This window comes from Salvelinus alpinus, chromosome 17 (assembly GCF_045679555.1).
Source record: "Salvelinus alpinus chromosome 17, SLU_Salpinus.1, whole genome shotgun sequence".
Classification (NCBI taxonomy): Eukaryota; Metazoa; Chordata; class Actinopteri; order Salmoniformes; family Salmonidae; genus Salvelinus; species Salvelinus alpinus.
In genome coordinates, this window is record NC_092102.1 from 14,864,694 (window position 1) to 14,887,893 (window position 23,200).

Genomic DNA, 23,200 nt, shown 5'->3' on the forward strand with positions numbered 1-23,200 from the left:
TAGCCCCAACCACAACCCTAACCCTAGCTTCATGTCCACATTCCCGTTCAACCCTAGCCCCAACCACAACCCTAACCCTAGCTTCATGTCCACATCCCCGTTCAACCCTAGCCCCAACCACAACCCTAACCCTAGCTTCATGTCCACATCTCCGTTCAACCCTAGCCCCAACCACAACCCTAACCCTAGCTTCATGTCCACATCCCCGTTCAACCCTAGCCCCAACCACAACCCTAATCCTAGCTTCATGTCCACATCCCCGTTCAACCCTAGCCCCAACCACAACCCTAACCCTAGCTTCATGTCCACATCCTTGTTCAACCCTAGCCCCAACCACAACCATATCCATAGGTTCATGTCCACATCTCCGTTCAACCCTAGCCCCAACCACAACCCTAACCCTAGCTTCATGTCTACATCCCTGTTCAACGCTAAACCCAACCACAACCATGTCCACATCTCCGTTCAACCCTAGCCCCAACCACAACCCTAATCCTAGCCCCAACCACAACCCTAACCCTAGCTTCATGTCCACATCTCCGTTCAACCCTAGCCCCAACCACAACCCTAACCCTAGCTTCATGTCCACATCCTCGTTCAACCCTAGCCCGAACCACAACCCTAACCCTAGCCTATTGTCCACATCCTCGTTCAACCCTAGCCCCAACCACAACCCTAACCCTAGCTTCATGTCCACATCCCCGTTCAACCCTAGCCCCAACCACAACCCTAACCCTAGCTTCATGTCCACATCCTTGTTCAACCCTAGCCCCAACCACAACCCTAACCCTAGCTTCATGTCCACATCTCCGTTCAACCCTAGCCCCAACCACAACCCTAACCCTAGCTCCATGTCCACATCCCCGTTCAACCCTAGCCCCAACCACAACCCTAACCGTAGCTTCATGTCCACATCTCCGTTCAACCCTAGCCCCAACCACAACCCTAACCCTAGCTCCATGTCCACATCCCCGTTCAACCCTAGCCCCAACCACAACCCTAACCCTAGCTTCATGTCCACATCTCCGTTCAACCCTAGCCCCAACCACAACCCTAACCCTAGCTCCATGTCCACATCCCCGTTCAACCCTAGCCCCAACCACAACCCTAACCCTAGCTTCATGTCCACATCTCCGTTCAACCCTAGCCCCAACCACAACCCTAACCCTAGCTTCATGTCCACATTCCCGTTCAACCCTAGCCCCAACCACAACCCTAACCCTAGCTTCATGTCCACATCCCCGTTCAACCCTAGCCCCAACCACAACCCTAACCCTAGCTTCATGTCCACATCCCCGTTCAACCCTAGCCCCAACCACAACCATAACCCTAGCTTCATGTCCACATCTCCGTTCAACCCTAGCCCCAACCACAACCATAACCCTAGCTTCATGTCCACATCCTCGTTCAACCCTAGCCCGAACCACAACCCTAACCCTAGCCTATTGTCCACATCCTCATTCAACCCTAGCCCCAACCACAACCCTAACCCTAGCTTCATGTCCACATCCCCGTTCAACCCTAGCCCCAACCACAACCCTAACCCAAGCTTCATGTCCACATCCCCGTTCAACCCTAGCCCCAACCACAACCCTAACCCTAGTTTCATGTCCACATCCCCGTTCAACCCTAGCCCCAACCACAACCCTAACCCAAGCTTCATGTCCACATCTCCGTTCAACCCTAGCCCCAACCACAACCCTAACACTAGCTTCATGTCCACATCCCCGTTCAACCCTATCCCCAACCACAACCCTAACCCTAGCTTCATGTCCACATCCTTGTTCAACCCTAACCCCAACCACAACCCTAACCCTAGCTTCATGTCCACATCCCCGTTCAACCCTAACCCCAACCACAACTATATCCATAGGTTCATGTCCACATCTCCATTCAACCCTAGCCCCAACCACAACCCTAACCCTAGCTTCATGTCTACATCCCTGTTCAACGCTAACCCCAACCATAACCATGTCCACATCTCCGTTCAACCCTAGCCCCAACCACAACCCTAACCCTAGCCCCAACCACAACCCTAACCCTAGCTTCATGTCCACATCTCCGTTCAACCCTAGCCCCAACCACAACCCTAACCCTAGCTTCATGTCCACATCCCCGTTCAACCCTAGCCCCAACCACAACCCTAACCCTAGCTTCATGTCCACATCTCCGTTCAACCCTAGCCCCAACCACAACCCTAACCCTAGCTTCATGTCCACATTCCCGTTCAACCCTAGCCCCAACCACAACCCTAACCCTAGCTTCATGTCCACATCCCCGTTCAACCCTAGCCCCAACCACAACCCTAACCCTAGCTTCATGTCCACATCTCCGTTCAACCCTAGCCCCAACCACAACCCTAACCCTAGCTTCATGTCCACATCCCCGTTCAACCCTAGCCCCAACCACAACCCTAATCCTAGCTTCATGTCCACATCCCCGTTCAACCCTAGCCCCAACCACAACCCTAACCCTAGCTTCATGTCCACATCCCCGTTCAACCCTAGCCCCAACCACAACCCTAACCCTAGCTTCATGTCCACATCCTCGTTCAACCCTAGCCCCAACCACAACCCTAACCCTAGCCTATTGTCCACATCCTCGTTCAACCCTAGCCCCAACCACAACCCTAACCCTAGCTTCATGTCCACATCCCCGTTCAACCCTAGCCCCAACCACAACCCTAACCCTAGCTTCATGTCCACATCCTCGTTCAACCCTAGCCCGAACCACAACCCTAACCCTAGCCTATTGTCCACATCCTCGTTCAACCCTAGCCCCAACCACAACCCTAACCCTAGCTTCATGTCTACATCCCTGTTCAACGCTAACCCCAACCACAACCATGTCCACATCTCCGTTCAACCCTAGCCCCAACCACAACCCTAACCCTAGCCCCAACCACAACCCTAACCCTAGCTTCATGTCCACATCTCCGTTCAACCCTAACCCCAACCACAACCCTAACCCTAGCCTCATGTCCACATCCCCGTTCAACCCTAGCCCCAACCACAACCCTAACCCTAGCTTCATGTCCACATCCTGTTTCAACCCTAACCCCAACCACAACCCTAACCCTAGCTTCATGTCCACATCCCCGTTCAACCCTAGCCCCAACCACAACCCTAACCCTAGCTTCATGTCCACATCCCCGTTCAACCCTAGCCCCAACCACAACCCTAACCCTAGCTTCATGTCCACATCCTTGTTCAACCCTAACCCCAACCACAACCATATCCATAGGTTCATGTCCACATCCTTGTTCAACCCTAGCCCCAACCACAACCCTAACCCTAGCTTCATGTCTACATCCCTGTTCAACGCTAAACCCAACCACAACCATGTCCACATCTCCGTTCAACCCTAGCCCCAACCACAACCCTAACCCTAGCTTCATGTCCACATCTCCGTTCAACCCTAGCCCCAACCACAACCCTAACCCTAGCTTCATGTCCACATCCTCGTTCAACCCTAGCCCGAACCACAACCCTAACCCTAGCCTATTGTCCACATCCTCGTTCAACCCTAGCCCCAACCACAACCCTAACCCTAGCTTCATGTCCACATCCCCGTTCAACCCTAGCCCCAACCACAACCCTAACCCTAGCTTCATGTCCACATCCTTGTTCAACCCTAGCCCCAACCACAACCCTAACCCTAGCTTCATGTCCACATCTCCGTTCAACCCTAGCCCCAACCACAACCCTAACCCTAGCTCCATGTCCACATCCCCGTTCAACCCTAGCCCCAACCACAACCCTAACCCTAGCTTCATGTCCACATCTCCGTTCAACCCTAGCCCCAACCACAACCCTAACCCTAGCTCCATGTCCACATCCCCGTTCAACCCTAGCCCCAACCACAACCCTAACCCTAGCTTCATGTCCACATCTCCGTTCAACCCTAGCCCCAACCACAACCCTAACCCTAGCTCCATGTCCACATCCCCGTTCAACCCTAGCCCCAACCACAACCCTAACCCTAGCTTCATGTCCACATCTCCATTCAACCCTAGCCCCAACCACAACCCTAACCCTAGCTTCATGTCCACATTCCCGTTCAACCCTAGCCCCAACCACAACCCTAACCCTAGCTTCATGTCCACATCCCCGTTCAACCCTAGCCCCAACCACAACCCTAACCCTAGCTTCATGTCCACATCTCCGTTCAACCCTAGCCCCAACCACAACCCTAACCCTAGCTTCATGTCCACATCCCCGTTCAACCCTAGCCCCAACCACAACCATAACCCTAGCTTCATGTCCACATCTCCGTTCAACCCTAGCCCCAACCACAACCATAACCCTAGCTTCATGTCCACATCCTCGTTCAACCCTAGCCCGAACCACAACCCTAACCCTAGCCTATTGTCCACATCCTCATTCAACCCTAGCCCCAACCACAACCCTAACCCTAGCTTCATGTCCACATCCCCGTTCAACCCTAGCCCCAACCACAACCCTAACCCTAGCTTCATGTCCACATCCCCGTTCAACCCTAGCCCCAACCACAACCCTAACCCAAGCTTCATGTCCACATCCCCGTTCAACCCTAGCCCCAACCACAACCCTAACCCTAGTTTCATGTCCACATCCCCGTTCAACCCTAGCCCCAACCACAACCCTAACCCAAGCTTCATGTCCACATCTCCGTTCAACCCTAGCCCCAACCACAACCCTAACACTAGCTTCATGTCCACATCCTCGTTCAACCCTATCCCCAACCACAACCCTAACCCTAGCTTCATGTCCACATCCTTGTTCAACCCTAACCCCAACCACAACCCTAACCCTAGCTTCATGTCCACATCCCCGTTCAACCCTAACCCCAACCACAACTATATCCATAGGTTCATGTCCACATCTCCATTCAACCCTAGCCCCAACCACAACCCTAACCCTAGCTTCATGTCTACATCCCTGTTCAACGCTAACCCCAACCACAACCATGTCCACATCTCCGTTCAACCCTAGCCCCAACCACAACCCTAACCCTAGCCCCAACCACAACCCTAACCCTAGCTTCATGTCCACATCTCCGTTCAACCCTAGCCCCAACCACAACCCTAACCCTAGCTTCATGTCCACATCCCCGTTCAACCCTAGCCCCAACCACAACCCTAACCCTAGCTTCATGTCCACATCTCCGTTCAACCCTAGCCCCAACCCCAAACCTTATCCCTAGCTTCATGTCCACATTCCCGTTCAACCCTAGCCCCAACCACAACCCTAACCCTAGCTTCATGTCCACATCCCCGTTCAACCCTAGCCCCAACCACAACCCTAACCCTAGCTTCATGTCCACATCTCCGTTCAACCCTAGCCCCAACCACAACCCTAACCCTAGCTTCATGTCCACATCCCCGTTCAACCCTAGCCCCAACCACAACCCTAATCCTAGCTTCATGTCCACATCCCCGTTCAACCCTAGCCCCAACCACAACCCTAACCCTAGCTTCATGTCCACATCCCCGTTCAACCCTAGCCCCAACCACAACCCTAACCCTAGCTTCATGTCCACATCCTCGTTCAACCCTAGCCCGAACCACAACCCTAACCCTAGCCTATTGTCCACATCCTCGTTCAACCCTAGCCCCAACCACAACCCTAACCCTAGCCTATTGTCCACATCCTCGTTCAACCCTAGCCCCAACCACAACCCTAACCCTAGCTTCATGTCCACATCCCCGTTCAACCCTAGCCCCAACCACAACCCTAACCCTAGCTTCATGTCCACATCCTCGTTCAACCCTAGCCCGAACCACAACCCTAACCCTAGCCTATTGTCCACATCCTCGTTCAACCCTAGCCCCAACCACAACCCTAACCCTAGCTTCATGTCCACATCTCCGTTCAACCCTAGCCCCAACCACAACCCTAACCCTAGCCCCAACCACAACCCTAACCCTAGCTTCATGTCCACATCTCCGTTCAACCCTAGCCCCAACCACAACCATAACCCTAGCTTCATGTCCACATCCTCGTTCAACCCTAGCCCGAACCACAACCCTAACCCTAGCCTATTGTCCACATCCTCGTTCAACCCTAGCCCCAACCACAACCCTAACCCTAGCTTCATGTCCACATCCCCGTTCAACCCTAGCCCCAACCACAACCCTAACCCTAGCTTCATGTCCACATCCCCGTTCAACCCTAGCCCCAACCACAACCCTAACCCAAGCTTCATGTCCACATCCCCGTTCAACCCTAGCCCGAACCACAACCCTAACCCTAGCTTCATGTCCACATCCCCGTTCAACCCTAGCCCCAACCACAACCCTAACCCTAGCTTCATGTCGACATCCTCGTTCAACCCTAGCCCCAACCACAACCCTAACCCTAGCTTCATGTCCACATCCCCGTTCAACTCTAGCCCCAACCACAACCCTAACCCTAGCTTCATGTCCACATCCCCGTTCAACCCTAGCTCCAACCACAACCCTAACCCTAGCTTCATGTCCACATCTCCGTTCAATCCTAGCCCCAACCACAACCATAACCCTAGCTTCATGTCCACATCCCCGTTCAACCCTAGCCCCAACCACAACCCTAACCCTAACCTATTGTCCACATCTCCGTTCAACCCTAGCCCCAACCACAACCCTAACCCTAGCTTCATGTCCACATCCCCGTTCAACCCTAGCCCCAACCACAACCCTAACCCTAGCTTCATGTCCACATCCCCGTTCAACCCTAGCCCCAACCACAACCCTAACCCTAGCTTCATGTCCACATCCTAGTTCAACCCAAACCCCAACCACAACCCTAACCCTAGCTTCATGTCCACATCCCCGTTCAACCCTAGCCCCAACCACAACCATAACCCTCATGTCCACATCCCCATTCAACCCTAGCCCCAACCACAACCCTAACCCTAGCCTATTGTCTACATCTCCTTCAACCCTAGCCCCAACCACAACCCTAACCCTAGCTTCATGTCCACATCCCCATTCAACCCTAGCCCCAACCACAACCCTAGCTTCATGTCCACATCCCCGTTCAACCCTAGCCCCAACCACAACCCTAATCCTAGCTTCATGTCCACATCCCCGTTCAACCCTAGCCCCAACCACAACCCTAACCCTAGCTTCATGTCCACATCCCCGTTCAACCCTAGCCCCAACCACAACCCTAACCCTAGCTTCATGTCCACATCTCCGTTCAACCCTAGCCCCAACCACAACCATAACCCTAGCTTCATGTTCACATCCTCGTTCAACCCTAGCCCGAACCACAACCCTAACCCTAGCCTATTGTCCACATCCTCGTTCAACCCTAGCCCCAACCACAACCCTAACCCTAGCTTCATGTCCACATCCCCGTTCAACCCTAGCCCCAACCACAACCCTAACCCTAGCTTCATGTCCACATCCCCGTTCAACCCTAGCCCCAACCACAACCCTAACCCAAGCTTCATGTCCACATCCCCGTTCAACCCTAGCCCCTACCACAACCCTAACCCTAGCTTCATGTCCACATCCCCGTTCAACCCTAGCCCCAACCACAACCCTAACCCTAGCCTTTTGTACACATCCTCATTCAACCCTAGCCCCAACCACAACCCTAACCCTAGCTTCATGTCCTCATCCCCGTTCAACCCTAGCCCCAACCACAACCCTAACTCTAGCTTCATGTCCACATCCTCGTTCAACCCTAGCCCCAACCACAACCCTTACCCTAGCCTATTGTCCACATCCCCGTTCAACGCTAACCCCAACCACAACCTTATCCATAGCTTCATGTCCACATCTCCGTTCAACCCTAGCCCCAACCACAACCCTAACCCTAGCTTCATGTCCACATCCCCGTTCAACCCTAGCTCCAACCACAACCCTAACCCTAGCTTCATGTCCACATCTCCGTTCAACCCTAGCCCCAACCACAACCATAACCCTAGCTTCATGTCCACATCCCCGTTCAACCCTAGCCCCAACCACAACCCTAACCCTAGCTTCATGTCCACATCCTGGTTCAACCCTAGCCCCAACCACAACCCTAACCCTAGCTTCATGTCCACATCCTAGTTCAACCCTAACCCCAACCACAACCCTAACCCTAGCTTCATGTCCACATCCCCGTTCAACCCTAGCCCCAACCACAACCATAACCCTAGCCTCATGTCCACATCCCCATTCAACCCTAGCCCCAACCACAACCCTAACCCTAGCCTATTGTCTACATCTCCTTCAACCCTAGCCCCAACCACAACCCTAACCCTAGCTTCATGTCCACATCCCCGTTCAACCCTAGCCCCAACCACAACCCTAACCCTAGCTTCATGTCCACATCCCCGTTCAACCCTAGCCCCAACCACAACCCTAACCCTAGCCTATTGTCCACGTCCTCGTTCAACCCTAGCCCCAACCACAACCCTAACCCTAGCTCCATGTCCACATCTCCGTTCAACCCTAGCCCCAACCACAACCCTAACCCTAGCTTCATGTCCACATCCCCGTTCAACCCTAGCCCCAACCACAACCCTAACCCTAGCTTCATGTCCACATCCCTGTTCAACTCTAGCCCCAACCACAACCCTAACCCTAGCTTCATGTCCACATCCCCGTTCAACCCTAGCCCCAACCACAACCCTAACCCAAGCTTCATGTCCACATCCCCGTTCAACCCTAGCCCCAACCACAACCCTAACCCTAGCTTCATGTCCACATCCCCGTTCAACCCTAGCCCCAACCACAACCCTAACCCTAGCTTCATGTCCTCATCCCCGTTCAACCCTAGCCCCAACCACAACCCTAACCCTAGCTTCATGTCCACATCTCCGTTCAACCCTAGCCCCAACCACAACCCTAACCCTAGCTTCATGTCCACATCCCCATTCAACCCTAGCTCCAACCACAACCCTAACCCTAGCTTCATGTCCACATCTCCGTTCAACCCTAGCCCCAACCACAACCATAACCCTAGCTTCATGTCCACATCCCCGTTCAACCCTAGCCCCAACCACAACCCTAACCCTAGCTTCATGTCCACATCCTGTTCAACCCTAGCCCCAACCACAACCCTAACCCTAGCTTCATGTCCACATCCTAGTTCAACCCTAACCCCAACCACAACCCTAACCCTAGCTTCATGTCCACATCCCCGTTCAACCCTAGCCCCAACCACAACCATAACCCTAGCCTCATGTCCACATCCCCATTCAACCCTAGCCCCAACCACAACCCTAACCCTAGCCTATTGTCTACATCTCCTTCAACCCTAGCCCCAACCACAACCCTAACCCTAGCTTCATGTCCACATCCCCATTCAACCCTAGCCCCAACCACAACCCTAACCCTAGCTTCATGTCCACATCTCCGTTCAACCCTAGCCCCAACCACAACCCTAACCCTAGCTTCATGTCCACATCCCCGTTCAACCCTAGCCCCAACCACAACCCTAACCCTAGCTTCATGTCCACATCCCCGTTCAACCCTAGCCCCAACCACAACCATAACCCTAGCTTCATGTCCACAGCCCTGTTCAACCCTAGCCCCAACCACAACCCTAACCCTAGCTTCATGTCCACATCCCCATTCAACCCTAGCCCCAACCACTACCCTAACCCTAGCTTCATGTCCACAGCCCTGTTCAACCCTAGCCCCAACCACAACCCTAACCCTAGCTTCATGTCCACATCCCCATTCAACCCTAGCCCCAACCACTACCCTAACCCTAGCTTCATGTCCACAGCCCTGTTCAACCCTAACCCCAACCACAACCCTAACTTCATGTCCACAGCCCTGTTCAACCCTAGCCCCAACCACAACCCTAACCCTAGCTTCATGTCCACATCTCCGTTCAACCCTAGCCCCAACCACAACCATAACCGTAACCCTAATCTTAGAGAGAGAACTAAAAGAGTACCAATTAAATGAGGAAAAACAAAAGAGGGTGGACGGAGGAGAAATGATAGAGAGAACAGAAGAGAATAGGATAGTCCAGACAAGGAGGACAAACAATGTAATATGTGTAATGTGTTTGCTCTTACCAATGTGCAAAGTGGAATACTTGAGAAGACACTATGTGGTGTTTGGAGTGTGTGGGAAGCAGTAGCTAGGAATCTCTTGGGGTTACTGTAGTACACCACACCCTCAGTGTGCAGACAGGTGTGTAGTGTAGCATGGCGAGGGGGAGAGGGGGTGAGAAGGGGGGTTGAGGTGGGGGAAAGAGGGAGGGTTGATGGTGAAGATCTGATTAATGACTCTATGGGTGCATCCCAAATGGTAACCTAATTCCCTTTATAAAGCATAGGCTTTGTTCAAAGTTTGTGCACCATATAGGGAATATATAAGGAATCATTCACCATTTGGGACGCTACCTATACTGTGAAAGCAGAGTTTCCAGTATTACCAACAGCACAGGGTTTCACCTTAAGTTGTATCTGTGTGCTTGTGTACATGTGTCTAACATCTTACACAAACCCTCCAGCTTCCCAGAAAAGAGCAGGTTCTTCCTACATGCTCCAGCAAGTCTGGGTTATTGTTTAATGTAAGGAGAGTCAAATTGGAACTGTCTCCCTGTAGAATTCCTGCCAACTGATTTCTCTCTCTCCCTCTCTCTCCCTCACTTTCTCTCTCCCTCTCTCTTACTCACTCTCTCTACAGAGATTCTGGAGGGAGGTGTCCAGATCGTCCACAACAGGTTCCTGAGCTATGGTCCCTGGGTGAACTGGGATGATATTGTGAGGGACAGGGATAGGGCCAAGGCTCCCATTGACATCCAGTTGAACGGCGAGAGAGGTCAGTGTCTGTCCATTAGAATAGGACATGTAGTTAGAGCTATGACCCAAGTCATAGACTGTTCTCTCTGCTACCGCAAGGCAAGCGGTACCGGAACGCCAAGTCTAGGTCCAAAAGGCTCCTTAACAGCTTCTACCCCCAAGCCATAAGACTTGTTCAGCAAAATCAAATCAAATCAAATGTTATTTGTCACATACACATGCTAACCATTTTGCTGAACAATTAATCAAATGGCCACCCAGACTATTTATATGGACAAATAACATTTGATTTGATTTTGATTTGATTAGAGCCTGGTCTGATGTATTTGGAAAATAAAAAAAGAGATCAGCATTCCGGTTGAGATTCCGAACTCTGGCTAGAGCATGAACTTTGACCTCTTTGACCACTATTCCTGGGTCAGCCATTGGCTGCTATATCTGACTGATAATGATGTTCCATTATCTGTAGGGCCTTGTCACCCTTCCTGTGGGGAGAACTGCTGGGGGCCTGATGAAGTGCACTGCCAGATCTGTAAGTTCATCTCTGCCTGCTCTGCCTCTGAATGGTCTCTGGATGGCCTCTGAATGGTCTCTGGATGGTCTCTGGATGGTCTCTGGATGGTCTCTGAATGGTCTCTGGATGGTCTCTGGATGGTCTCTGAATGGTCTCTGAATGGTCTCTGAATGGTCTCTGGGTGGTCTCTGGATGGTCTCTGAATGGGCTCTGAATGGTCTCTGGATGGCCTCTGAATGGTCTCTGGATGGCCTCTGGATGGTCTCTGGATGGTCTCTGAATGGTCTCTGAATGGTCTCTGGATGGTCTCTGAATGGTCTCTGAATGGTCTCTGGATGGTCTCTGAATGGTCTCTGAATGGTCTCTGGATGGCCTCTGAATGGTCTCTGGATGTTCTCTGGATGGTCTCTGGATGGTCTCTGAATGGTCTCTGAATGGTCTCTGGATGGTCTCTGGATGGTCTCTGAATGGTCTCTGAATGGTCTCTGGATGGCCTCTGAATGGTCTCTGGATGGCCTCTGGATGGTCTCTGGATGGTCTCTGAATGGTCTCTGAATGGTCTCTGGATGGTCTCTGGATGGTCTCTGAATGGTCTCTGGATGGTCTCTGAATGGTCTCTGAATGGTCTCTGGATGGTCTCTGAATGGTCTCTGAATGGTCTCTGAATGGTCTCTGGATGGTCTCTGAATGGTCTCTGAATGGTCTCTGAATGGTCTCTGAATGGTCTCTGGATGGTCTCTGAATGGTCTCTGGATGGTCATTCTCAATCTCTCTCTCTCTTCTCCTCTCTCTATCCCTCACTCCATTTTCATCTCGCTAACTCACACTGTCTACTTTCTTCCCACTCTCTCTCTTTGTGTTTTGTGACATGTTGTTGACCATACTGTCCCCTCACTAACCCTCCTCTGTCCCCCTCAGTGACTAAGACAGTATGCGCCCCTCAGTGTAACGGTCGTTGTTTCGGGACCAGTCCCAGGGACTGCTGTCACATAGAGTGTGCAGGCGGCTGTAATGGACCTCAGGATATGGACTGCTTTGTGAGTGATGAGTACTGCCTCTGTCTCGCTGTCTCTCTCTCGCTGTCTCTCTCTCGCTGTCTCTCTCTCGCTGTCTCTCTCTCTGTCTCTCTCACTCTCTCTCTCTCTGTCTCTCTCTCTCTTTCTCTCTCTCTGTCTCGCTCTCTCTTTCCCGCTCTCTTTTAAGTGATGGAGTAGCCCTTTTAAGCCTAATAAGATTGATACAGTAAAGCAGTTTGTGATTCATTCCTGTATATGTGTTTGTGTGTGCGCACCCATGTGCATGTGCGTGTGTGCTTGTGTGTGCGCGTGTGTCTACCTCCCGACTCCCAGGCGTGCGGCCACTTCAACGACTCCAGGTCCTGTGTGCCCCAGTGTCCCCAGACTCTGATCTACAACAAGCAGACGTTTCAGATGGAGACGAACCCCAACGCCAAGTATCAGTACGGATCCATCTGTGTCTCCCACTGCCCCAGTGAGTACCCTCCCTGTGTGTGTATTCCATTGGTATTATAACATTCTTCCTTTTGAGTTCCGTATGTCTTACCTCCCTCCCTCCTTCCCCCCTCTCTCCTCTCTCTCTCCCCCCTCCCTCTTTCCCCTGCGCAGCCCACTTCGTGGTGGACGGCAGCTCCTGTGTGAGTGGCTGTCCTCCAGACAAGAAGGAGGTGGAGAGGACTGGTCAGAGGCAGTGTGAGCTCTGTGGAGGATTGTGCCCTAAAGGTAGATCCAGCAGTCAATTACACACACCAGGGCTCCATTCACTTTCAATGGCTGTTGATTTACTGCTGCTAGATTATGCTGGTAGTTTGTGCAAGGATTGCATGTGGTTATTTCTATTGTTTTTGGTCTGGTATGCGCATATTGATACAACACAGTGTGCTCAATGATACACGTATGCACTGCGGGTCTTTGGGGTTATGGTGTTGAAGCGTGGGTTAGTTACGAAGATCCATGATGACAGTTTTCCCATGACTAAAGAGGAGAATATCTCTCTCTCCCTGTTCCATAATCTAGCCTGTGAGGGCACAGGTCCTGAGCACAGACAAACGGTGGACTCCAGTAACATCGACAGCTTCATCAACTGCACCAAGATACAGGGCAGCCTGCACTTCCTGGTCACAGGGATTCTTGGGTAAGTGAGTTTATTAAACACGGCGCATTTGGGGTTCCACTGATCGTTTCATTGGTCCTCATCGTTGGTGCATGTGTGTACTGTGGAGTAGAGCTGCTCTGTGTTTTCCAGTGATGACTATAAGAATATCCCACCTCTGGACCCTAAGAAGCTGGAGGTCTTCCGCTCTGTCCAGGAGATAACAGGTATGTGTGTGTGTGTGTGTGTGTGTGTGCGTGTGTGCGTGCGTGTGTTATCTAGGTGCATATATTTGCATGCATGTAAACTAAGGTTGCTTAACCATTGTATGTGTGTCTGCTGTCCAGATATCCTAGCCATCCAGTCGTGGCCTAAAGAGCTGTCAGATCTGTCAGTGTTCTCCAATCTTACCACCATACAGGGAAGATCTCTTCACAAGTAAGGCTGTGTGTGTGTGTGTGTGTGTGTGTGTGTGTGTGTGTGTGTGTTTGCACGCGTGCTTATGTGTGTGTGTGCACGTGTGACTGTATGTGTGTGTGTCAGAGGAGGCTGGTGGGAGGAGCTATAGGAGGACGGGCTCACAGTAATGGCTGGAATTGAATATATGGAACGCATGTATCAAACGCATGTTTGATACCGTCCCAGGAATTCCATTCCAGCCACTACAATGAGCCCGTCCTCCTATATCTTCTCCCCCCAGCCTCCCCTGGTGCGTGTGGATGCGAGAAAGTCCTTATTTCTGTATAACTCAAACCTTGTGATGTGTTGTCATATAACACGATCCTGTCATTCGCTGCGGATATGTCATTTAATGCTCTCCTCTGTTTGCTTTAATACTAGCAGAAGCTGCTTTTTTTGTGTGAACAGCCCATGCCAAGCCCCCTGTCATGCATGTCACAGGTGTATGTAATCCCTCTATCTCTCTCTTTGTGTCTCACCCTCCTGTCCCCTCTGCTCCCGATGTCCCTGTCCAGCGCAAAGAGGTATGGCTTGTGCTGTCTGCCTTTCTTTCCTAAACCAAAGCATAGCCTCAAGGCTGTCTAACACAGATAGTTTGTGACTGTGATGTTGTGATATCTTCATTAAGCTAGCTAATGCCAATTTATATTTCTACAAATGAAGTTGTATTTCATTGAATTGAATTGTTGTTTCCTTTTGAGGTTTAGGATGCTCTTCAACGGTGGTAATTTGATATAAGATATTAGAGATAGTTTTACTTCCCTTTTCCCCTCGCCAATCTCAAACATGTATTTTCTCCCCTCGTCCAGGCGTTTCTCTCTGATGGTCATGCATGTTCCGTCCATCACCGCTCTGGGTCTGCGTTCCCTGAGAGAGATCAGCGACGGCAACGTGTACCTCAGTAATAACGCCAACCTGTGTTACCACCACACCGTCAACTGGACACGCCTGTTCACCGGGCACGCCACACGCCTCAACGACATCAAGGACAACAGGCCTCTGAGAGAGTGTGGTGAGGCTGGGCTTCAAAATGACATGAGAGAGGCATCTCAGCTACTGGCTGTTTTAATCTTGCAGGGCCGTATTCTGATCTGAGATCTGCACGCTGAATTCCATTTTTCCGTTGACGTCAATTATGATTGAAGTGAAAGTCAGAGTTGCACGTACTCTGAGTAAGGCCTGCGGTTAGCATACGACATGAGAAACTGCTGTATAGAAGTTAATTGAACCATAATCTGATAAAAATCATTTTATAGACCGTCCTGTGTTAGCAGTTTTGTGACGTTCATGTATTGATGTATGTTGTTGATGTATGTTGTTGATGTATGTTGTTGATGTATGTTGTTTACAGTTGAGGGGGGCCACGTGTGTGACCCGCTGTGTTCAGACTCAGGCTGCTGGGGCCCGGGGCCCGAACAGTGTCTCTCCTGTAGGAACCACAGCCGAGACTCTACCTGTGTGGCACACTGCAACTTCTACACAGGGTATGTGTGACTGAGAGTGAGAGACAAAGAGAGAGAGAGAGACAGAGAGAGACAGCCAGAGAGAAAGAGAGAGACAGAGAGAAAGACAGAGAGAGAGACAGACAGACAGAGAGAGACAGACAGACAGAGAGACCGAGACAGAGACAGAGAGAGAGAGAGAGATACAGAGAGAAAGACAGAGAGAGAGAAAGAGAGAGAGAGAGAGAAAGACAGAGAGAGAGAGAAAGACAGAGAGAGAGAGAGACAGAGAGAGAGAGAAATAAAGACAGAGACAGAGAGAGAAAGAGGGAGAGAGAGAGAGAGAAAGAGAGATAGAGAGCGAGAGAGAGAGAAAGAGGGAGAGATAGAGAGAGAGAGAGAGAGAGAGAATGAGAGAGAGAGAGAGAGAGAGAGAGGGAGAGAGAGAGAGAGAGAGAGAGAGAGAGAGAGAGAGAGAGAGAGAGAGAGAGAGAGAGAGAGAGAGAGTTACAGTTAGAGTGGGTAGTGGGCTGGCTCTGGCTTTGGTGTGTGTGTGTGTTTGTGAGGCTGCTTTGTGTTTAACCATCACCCTGTTGTGTCTCTCTTACCCACCAGTCAGCCTAGAGAGTTTGCGGGGCCTAAGGGGGAGTGTGTCACCTGTCATCCAGAGTGTCAGCCGCAGGAAGGGAGGGACAGCTGTACTGGACAGGTACTCTCTCTCTCTCTCTCTCTCTCTCTCTCTCTCTCTCTCTCTCTCTCTCTCTCTCTCTCTCTCTCTCTCTCTCTCTCTCTCTCTCTCTCTCTCTCTCTCTCTCTCTCTCTCTCTCTCTCTCTCTCTCTCTCTCTCTCTCTCTCTCTCTCTCTCTCTCTCTCTCTCTCTGTCTCTCTCTCTCTGTCTCTCTCTCTGTCTCTCTCTCTGTCTCTCTCTCTGTCTCTCTCTCTCTCTCTCTCTCTCTCTCTCTCTCTCTCTCTCTCTCTCTCTCTCTCTCTCTCTCTCTCTCTCTCTCTCTCTCTCAATTCAATTCAATTCAATTCAATTCAAGGGGCTTTATTGGCATGGGAAACATGTGTTAACATTGCCAAAGCAAGTGAGGTAGGTAATATACAAAAGTCAAATAAACAATAAAAATGAACAGTAAACATTACACATACAGAAGTTTCAAAACAATAAAGACATTACAAATGTCATATTATATATATGCAGTGTTGTAACAATGTACAAATGGTTAAAGCACACAAGTTAAAATAAATAAACATAAATATGGGTTGTATTTACAGTGGTGTTTGTTCTTCACTGGTTGCCCTTTTCTTGTGGCAACAGGTCACAAATCTTGCTGCTGTGATGGCACACTGTGGAATTTCACCCAGTAGATATGGGAGTTTATCAAAATTGGATTTGTTTTCTCTCTCTATCTCTCTCTGTCTCTCAATTTCAATTCAATTCAATTCAAGGGGCTTTATTGGCATGGGAAACATGTGTTAACATTGCCAAAGCAAGTGAGGTAGGTAATATACAAAAGTCAAATAAACAATAAAAATGAACAGTAAACATTACACATACAGAAGTTTCAAAACAATAAAGACATCTCTCTCTCTGTCTCTCTCTCTGTCTCTCTCTCTCTCAATCTATTTCTCTCTCTCTGTCTCTCTCTCAATATATTTCTCTCTCTCAATCTCTCTCTCTTTCTCTCTCAATCTCTCTCTCTTTCTCTCTCTCTCTGTCTCTCTCTGTCTCTCTCTGTCTCTCTCTGTCTCTCTCTGTCTCTCTCTCTGTCTCTCTCTCTCTCAATCTATTTCTCTCTCTCAATCTCTCTCTCTTTCTCTCTCAATCTCTCTCTTTTTCTTTCTCTCTGTCTCTCTCTCTCTCTCTCTCTCAAATTCATATTGTTTTATTGGCATGAAAAACATTGTGTAAATATTCCCAAAGCATCAATGTATACAATATACAGAGAGACCAGTTTATTAGATACTATTATTAGGTCGGACACCCCTTTGCCTCGGGGCATAGATTCTACAAGGCGTGGTGTTCAAACGTTGCTTAATTGGTATCAAGGGACCTAACGTCTGCCAGGAAAACATTCCCCACACTAGTACACCACCACCACCAGCCTGTACCGTTGACACCAGGCAGGATAGGGCCATGGACTCATGCTGCTTATGCCAAATCCTGACTCTGACATCAGCATGATGCAACAGGAACCCTGGATTCAATGATTTTCTACTCCTCAGTTGTCCAGTGTTGGTGATCACGTGCCCATTGGAGACTCTTCTTGTTTTTAGCTGATAGGAGTGGAACCCGGTGTGGTCGTCTGCTGCAATAGTCCATCTGTGACAAGGACCGACAAGTTGTGCATTCTGAGATGTTGTTCTTCACACCACTGTCGTACTGCGCCATTATTTGCCTGTTTGTGGCCCTCCTGTTAGCGTGCACGATTCTTGCCATTCTTCTTCAACCTCTCATCAACGAGCTGTTTTATATAGCAAGCCACGGCCACGTGACTCACTGTCTGTAGGAGCGAACCATTTTCCTGAATGCAGGGGTGTACCTAATTAACATTGTGATTAAAAATTCATAAAATAGTAATAATAATAATCTATTAAAATAGTAATAATAATATTTGATGAAATAACAACAATAGAATGACAACAGTGGATAGTAATAGAAACAATAATAGGCTAAACATCTCTCTCTCTCATCCTCTCGATCTCTCTCTCAATCTCCCTAGCAACTAACCCTCAGTGCTACCTTCACCCATACAGTTTATAAGTTAAAGGATGGAAATGATTACGGCCGCGGTCTAATACTTTGACGCTGTTCTTGGCTTTTCGTTCTCTCATTCCTCAGATGATTTGGTATCTGACTCATTTTGTTTCGGTGGTAGTGAACTCAGTCATGTCCTCCCGCTCTTTCACAGTGGTCTGTTGTGTTTTCTGTGATCTTCCTGTTGCTTAGGACATACTGTTACGGGATAGGCATTTGTTTGCTTTTGGCTTATCAGTATTTCGCCCTAATCGTATGTGACATTGTATTTTAACTCTAAACGGTGATGACTCATTTGGTAGCTAACCCACTCACACACCTTTCCACATCGCATGCCCTGTGCGTGACGGCATGTACCGCAATACAATGGGAAGAACGCCAGGCCAAACAGGGTGGACTAGTTCTTCCTCCTTCCATTTATTTATTTGAAATCAACTCTGCAGTACATTGCCCATTAGATATCAGAAAACACATCAGCTTCTATTTTTTGATTTGACCGAGTGTCTAAGAATGAGTCAAACGGAAAAGAGTGCCGAAAATGTTTCACTGTTCATCAATATAGTAGCTTGTATGCACTCTCTCCTCACATTGATAACGGATTTCTCTCTCTCCTTCTTTCTCCCTCCCTCCCTCCCCCTCTCTCTATCTCTTTCCCTCGCCCCCTCTCTCTCTATCCTTCTTTCTCTGTCTCTCTTGTTTTTCTCTCTCTCCCCCTCTCCCAGGGGTCTGATGAGTGTGTGGTGTGTTCCAGTCTGAGAGACGGTCCTCACTGTGTGCCCTCCTGCCCCAGTGGGGTGAACGGAGAGAACGGGCAGTTCATCTTCAAATACCCCAACAAGGACAGCTACTGTGAGCCCTGCCACGTCAACTGCACACAGGGGTGCGTGTGTGTATGTGAGTGTGTGTGTGTGGGTGTGTGTGCATGCGTGTGTGTGCTGCAGAGTAAAGCTGTGCCTCTTGTTGCAGGTGTTCGGGTCCAGGATTGAGTGACTGCATAGACAACACTAGACACTCCACTAGGTGAGTGTCTCCCCCTGCTGGAGGTTATATGAAAACACACACCCCCACTCAAACAAATCAAATCGAATTGTATTGGTCACATGCGCCGAATACAACAGGTGTAGACTTTACAGTGAAATGCTTACTTACGAGCCCATTCCCAACAGTGCAGAGTTAAAAAGTAAGACAAATATTTGCTAAATAACACAATAAAAACAATAACGAGGCTATATACAAGGAGTACCAGTATGAGGGTATGAGGTAGTTAAGGTAATTGAGGTAATGCAGTATGTACATCTGGGTAGGTAAAAGTGACTAGGCAATCAGGATATATAATAATGTGTGTGTGTGTGGCGTGTGTGTGTGTGTGTGTGTGTGTGTGTGTGTGTGTGTGTGTGTGTGTGTGTGTGTGTGTGTGTGTGTGTGTGTGTGTGTGTGTGTGTGTGTGTGTGTGTGTGTGTTGGAGTGTCAGTGTAGTATGTGTGAGTAGAGTCTAGTGAGTGTGCATAGAGCCAGTGCAAAAAAATGACGATAAAGAAATAAATGCCAATTTTTCTCCTGTAGCCCTCAGATCACAGGGATAGCGTTGGGAGTGCCGGCTGCCCTCATAGTCTGCCTGGCATTGTTTGTGTTGGGCATGCTGTACCACCGTGGCCTGGCCATCCACAGGAAGAGAGCCATGAGGAGGTACCTGGAAAGTGGAGAGGTGAACTTCTTAGGGAACTACAGCAACTTAAATGACAGTCATTTCTGCAGAGCTGAGGGAAATATTGGATGTACAGTATCAGGAAGTCTAATATAGACCCATTGTATCCAATGCACTTGTGCATTCATGTAATGTGAACTAGTGTTGTTTGTGTGCTAATGTAATTGTGTCTCTGTGTGTGTGTGTGTGTGTGTGTGTGTGTGTGTGTGTGTGTGTGTGTGTGTGTGTGTGTGTGTGTGTGTGTGTGTGTGTGTTGCCAGAGTTTTGAGCCGCTGGGGCCAGGAGAGAAGGGAGCCAAGGTTCATGCCCGGATCCTGAGGGCCCCAGAGCTGAAAAAGGTCAAAGTCCTGGGCTCTGGAGTGTTTGGCACCGTACACAAAGGCCTGTGGATCCCTGAGGGAGACTCAGTGAAGATTCCTGTAGCCATAAAGACCATCCAGGACCGCACAGGCAGACAGACCTTCACCGAGATCACTGATGTAAGAACCACACGCTCTTAACACACCGACACTGAATAACTATACTAACCTCTAGACGGAATACACTAGAATCCCTTATCAAATCAAATCTTATTGTCACCAGATATGTTTGTGTAACTGAGGTGGGTTTTTATTGAAGAGTAACCTTGCCTGAGACCTAAATACTTGCGTTAGCTCCCCGTAGCAAATGCCTGGGCTTTAGCTCAGTGAGCTTACACAGTCTTGTGGCACTGTCTGATTCCCTCTCTCACTCTTGTGTGTGCTCCCGTGCAGCACATGTTGTCCATGGGCAGTCTGGACCACCCCTACATCGTCAGGCTCTTAGGTGTCTGCCCAGGTGCCAGTCTCCAGCTGGTCACCCAGCTCAGCAGCCAGGGGTCCTTACTGGAGCACATCAGGCAACACAAAGACAGCCTGGACCCGCAGAGACTGCTCAACTGGTGTGTGCAGATAGCTAAGGTAAGGTCACAGGGTCACGACCAATAAACAGTAGAACCCTTTTTGGTTCCAGGTCCTGTTCACCTCAAAGAACCCTTAATGAACCCCTTTAAAAACCCTTTGGTGAAAACCTTCTACCTGGAACCAAAACGTTTTTTCTTACTATGGTACAGCAGAGAAAAAAAACCGTTATGTTTCTATTATTGAGTCTCTAGTCTTTGTTTTTGACTGTTATTATCAGGCCTCTATGATGAAATCTTTGTGTATCTTTTCTTCAGGGCATGTACTACCTAGAGGAGCACTGTATGGTGCACAGGAATCTGGCTGCGAGGAACGTGATGCTGAAAAGTGATTATTTCGTCCAGATTTCTGACTATGGCGTGGCTGACTTGCTCTATCCCGATGACAAGAAATATGTCTACAGTGACAGTAACAAGGTAATCAGGATTCAGGACTCATGAATCCTGAATTCGCTGCTCCATTCTCCGTAATTCATCTATCAAGATATAATATTTCACATGGGGTTGTCCAATATAACAGACAGAATGAGCTTCCTGTCACACCTGCTCCCGCTCTTCCCCGCCAGGCTCCCCAGCATTGCGCACTCTTGCCACAATCATTACGCACACCTGCCCCCCCCCCCCCCCCGTCAGCGATTATTGGACTCAATAACTTCTGTCATTACCTTCCCTATATCTGTCTCTGTTCTCTGCTTCTGCATTGATTGTCTTATGTCCTTATATACCCGTGTGCTGACACTGTTCCTGTCTTGTTTTATGCCTATTCCTGATGAAATGTTTGATGCCCGTACCTGCTTCTCATCCCCGGCGGCGGTCGTTATAATTCCCTTTCTGTTTCTATAGCTAGGTTTCCATCCAATTGGCGACAGATGTTCATGCGAATATTCTATAAAGAAAATATGCACATTTTCCACTACTGGTCTGTTTCCACCAAATGGACTTGTTGCGGGAAGAAAATCAGTGCGTGATGACGTAATACACACTAAATGTACTTTTTCGCTTAGGTTTTCATATACCAAGTAAAAATCTGAAGTACAATGTGTTTACTATCGGATTTTAAACTCTACCTGATAGTTTTGTCACAAAACCTGTTGCGTTGAATAGAAATGTGCCTATTCTGGTCTTGGTACGTGGGTTCTAGCCAACAGCTTGCAGATACAGTGCAGGTAGGGTGGTCTACCTGATGAGATTATTACGAATAAGAGCGAAACTATTTTGGGGGGTCAAACGGCAGTCAAGCATCGATCATCATGTCACCAAAATAAAACCCTCGATATTTATTGGAAAGAAGCATGAGGATCACCGTGCACTTTGACCTCCCTGTGAAGTTCATCATAAATTATTCATCATCATTTATTTATTTCATCTGTAGCCTAATAAACTGCATGGATTCCCGAGTCGAAGTGGGAGGACCACACACCATATCATCGCATGACTCTAAATTTACTTCGATATGATGGTTATTATATCAATATTTGCACATAAAGGCATTTCCTCCGCCATTTCGCGCATCATACATTTTACCAACACAGAAAGATCCCACCATGTAGAACCAACAAATAATCTGTCTGTCTTTATAAAATTGTATCGAAACGTCCTGATTCCATCACAGCTGTCGTGATTTCTTTTTATATGGTATGGAAACGTGGTTTATGTTACTTCCAGACTCCCATAAACATAAAATGGATGGCCCTGGAGAGTATCCTGTTCCGAAGATACACTCATCAGAGTGATGTCTGGAGTTATGGTAAGGCAGCATGATCGTCATTTTATAACATGTTTGTTTGTGTATGTACAGTATGTCTGTGTCCGTCCGCTTGTCCGCCCCGTCCGTCTGTCATCATTATGCATCACCTCTCCCGTCTCCAGGAGTGACAGTGTGGGAGATGATGTCATTTGGGGCAGAGCCCTACGCCTCCATGCAGCCACAGGACGTGCCCAGCCTCCTGGAGAAGGGAGAGCGTCTGTCCCAGCCCCACATCTGCACCATAGACGTGTACATGGTCATGGTTAAGTGTGAGTAACCGTACAAAGTAATGTACACACTATGCACATCCAACGACCGACACAAATGCCATGGGATACGAGGAAAAATACCAGCACACTTTTGAAATTCTCCTAACTTTATGGGTACGGTTTTGCCCACAAACGATCCCCGTCAGAACATTAATAGTTGAAATGCTGTTATTAAAATGACATGTGTTCTCCTTCTTTTCCATTGGGTGACTAACACATAACATACCTCTCACTCGGTGCTCTTTGACACACGCAAACAATCTCATACTCTTACAGTATATGCATGGTACCAGCCGCTGCACCCCAGCAACCTCGGACGTTAAAAATCCTATTGTTTTCTATTACCAGGCTGGATGATTGACGAGAATATTCGACCAACCTTCAAAGAACTGGCCAATGACTTTATTCGCATGGCAAGAGACCCGCCTCGCTACCTTGTCATCAAGGTAAGGAAAAGATTACAGTGCTATATTACTTTCCTGTCTATACGCTATGGAAGCGATGCTTGAATGCTGTAACAATGCAGAATAAAACAATT

The 23,200-nt window shown here is 49.1% G+C and overlaps 1 protein-coding gene across 1 annotated transcript in view; it reads left to right on the forward strand.

Moving 5' to 3' along the window:
• The window catches only part of LOC139542235 (receptor tyrosine-protein kinase erbB-3-like), a 48,905-nt gene that overhangs the window by 21,037 nt on the left and 4,668 nt on the right, over positions 1-23,200 (forward strand). Inside the window, exons 4-23 of the mRNA XM_071347425.1 lie at positions 10,604-10,738; positions 11,189-11,251; positions 12,152-12,270; positions 12,583-12,724; positions 12,859-12,972; positions 13,267-13,384; positions 13,496-13,569; positions 13,690-13,780; positions 14,611-14,813; positions 15,153-15,285; positions 15,859-15,952; positions 18,727-18,884; positions 18,971-19,024; positions 19,568-19,709; positions 19,970-20,188; positions 20,462-20,647; positions 20,905-21,063; positions 22,312-22,393; positions 22,516-22,662; positions 23,011-23,108. Of these exons, the coding sequence (XP_071203526.1) occupies positions 10,604-10,738; positions 11,189-11,251; positions 12,152-12,270; positions 12,583-12,724; positions 12,859-12,972; positions 13,267-13,384; positions 13,496-13,569; positions 13,690-13,780; positions 14,611-14,813; positions 15,153-15,285; positions 15,859-15,952; positions 18,727-18,884; positions 18,971-19,024; positions 19,568-19,709; positions 19,970-20,188; positions 20,462-20,647; positions 20,905-21,063; positions 22,312-22,393; positions 22,516-22,662; positions 23,011-23,108 (2,531 nt within the window). The remainder of the gene's footprint in view (positions 1-10,603; positions 10,739-11,188; positions 11,252-12,151; positions 12,271-12,582; positions 12,725-12,858; positions 12,973-13,266; positions 13,385-13,495; positions 13,570-13,689; positions 13,781-14,610; positions 14,814-15,152; positions 15,286-15,858; positions 15,953-18,726; positions 18,885-18,970; positions 19,025-19,567; positions 19,710-19,969; positions 20,189-20,461; positions 20,648-20,904; positions 21,064-22,311; positions 22,394-22,515; positions 22,663-23,010; positions 23,109-23,200) is intronic.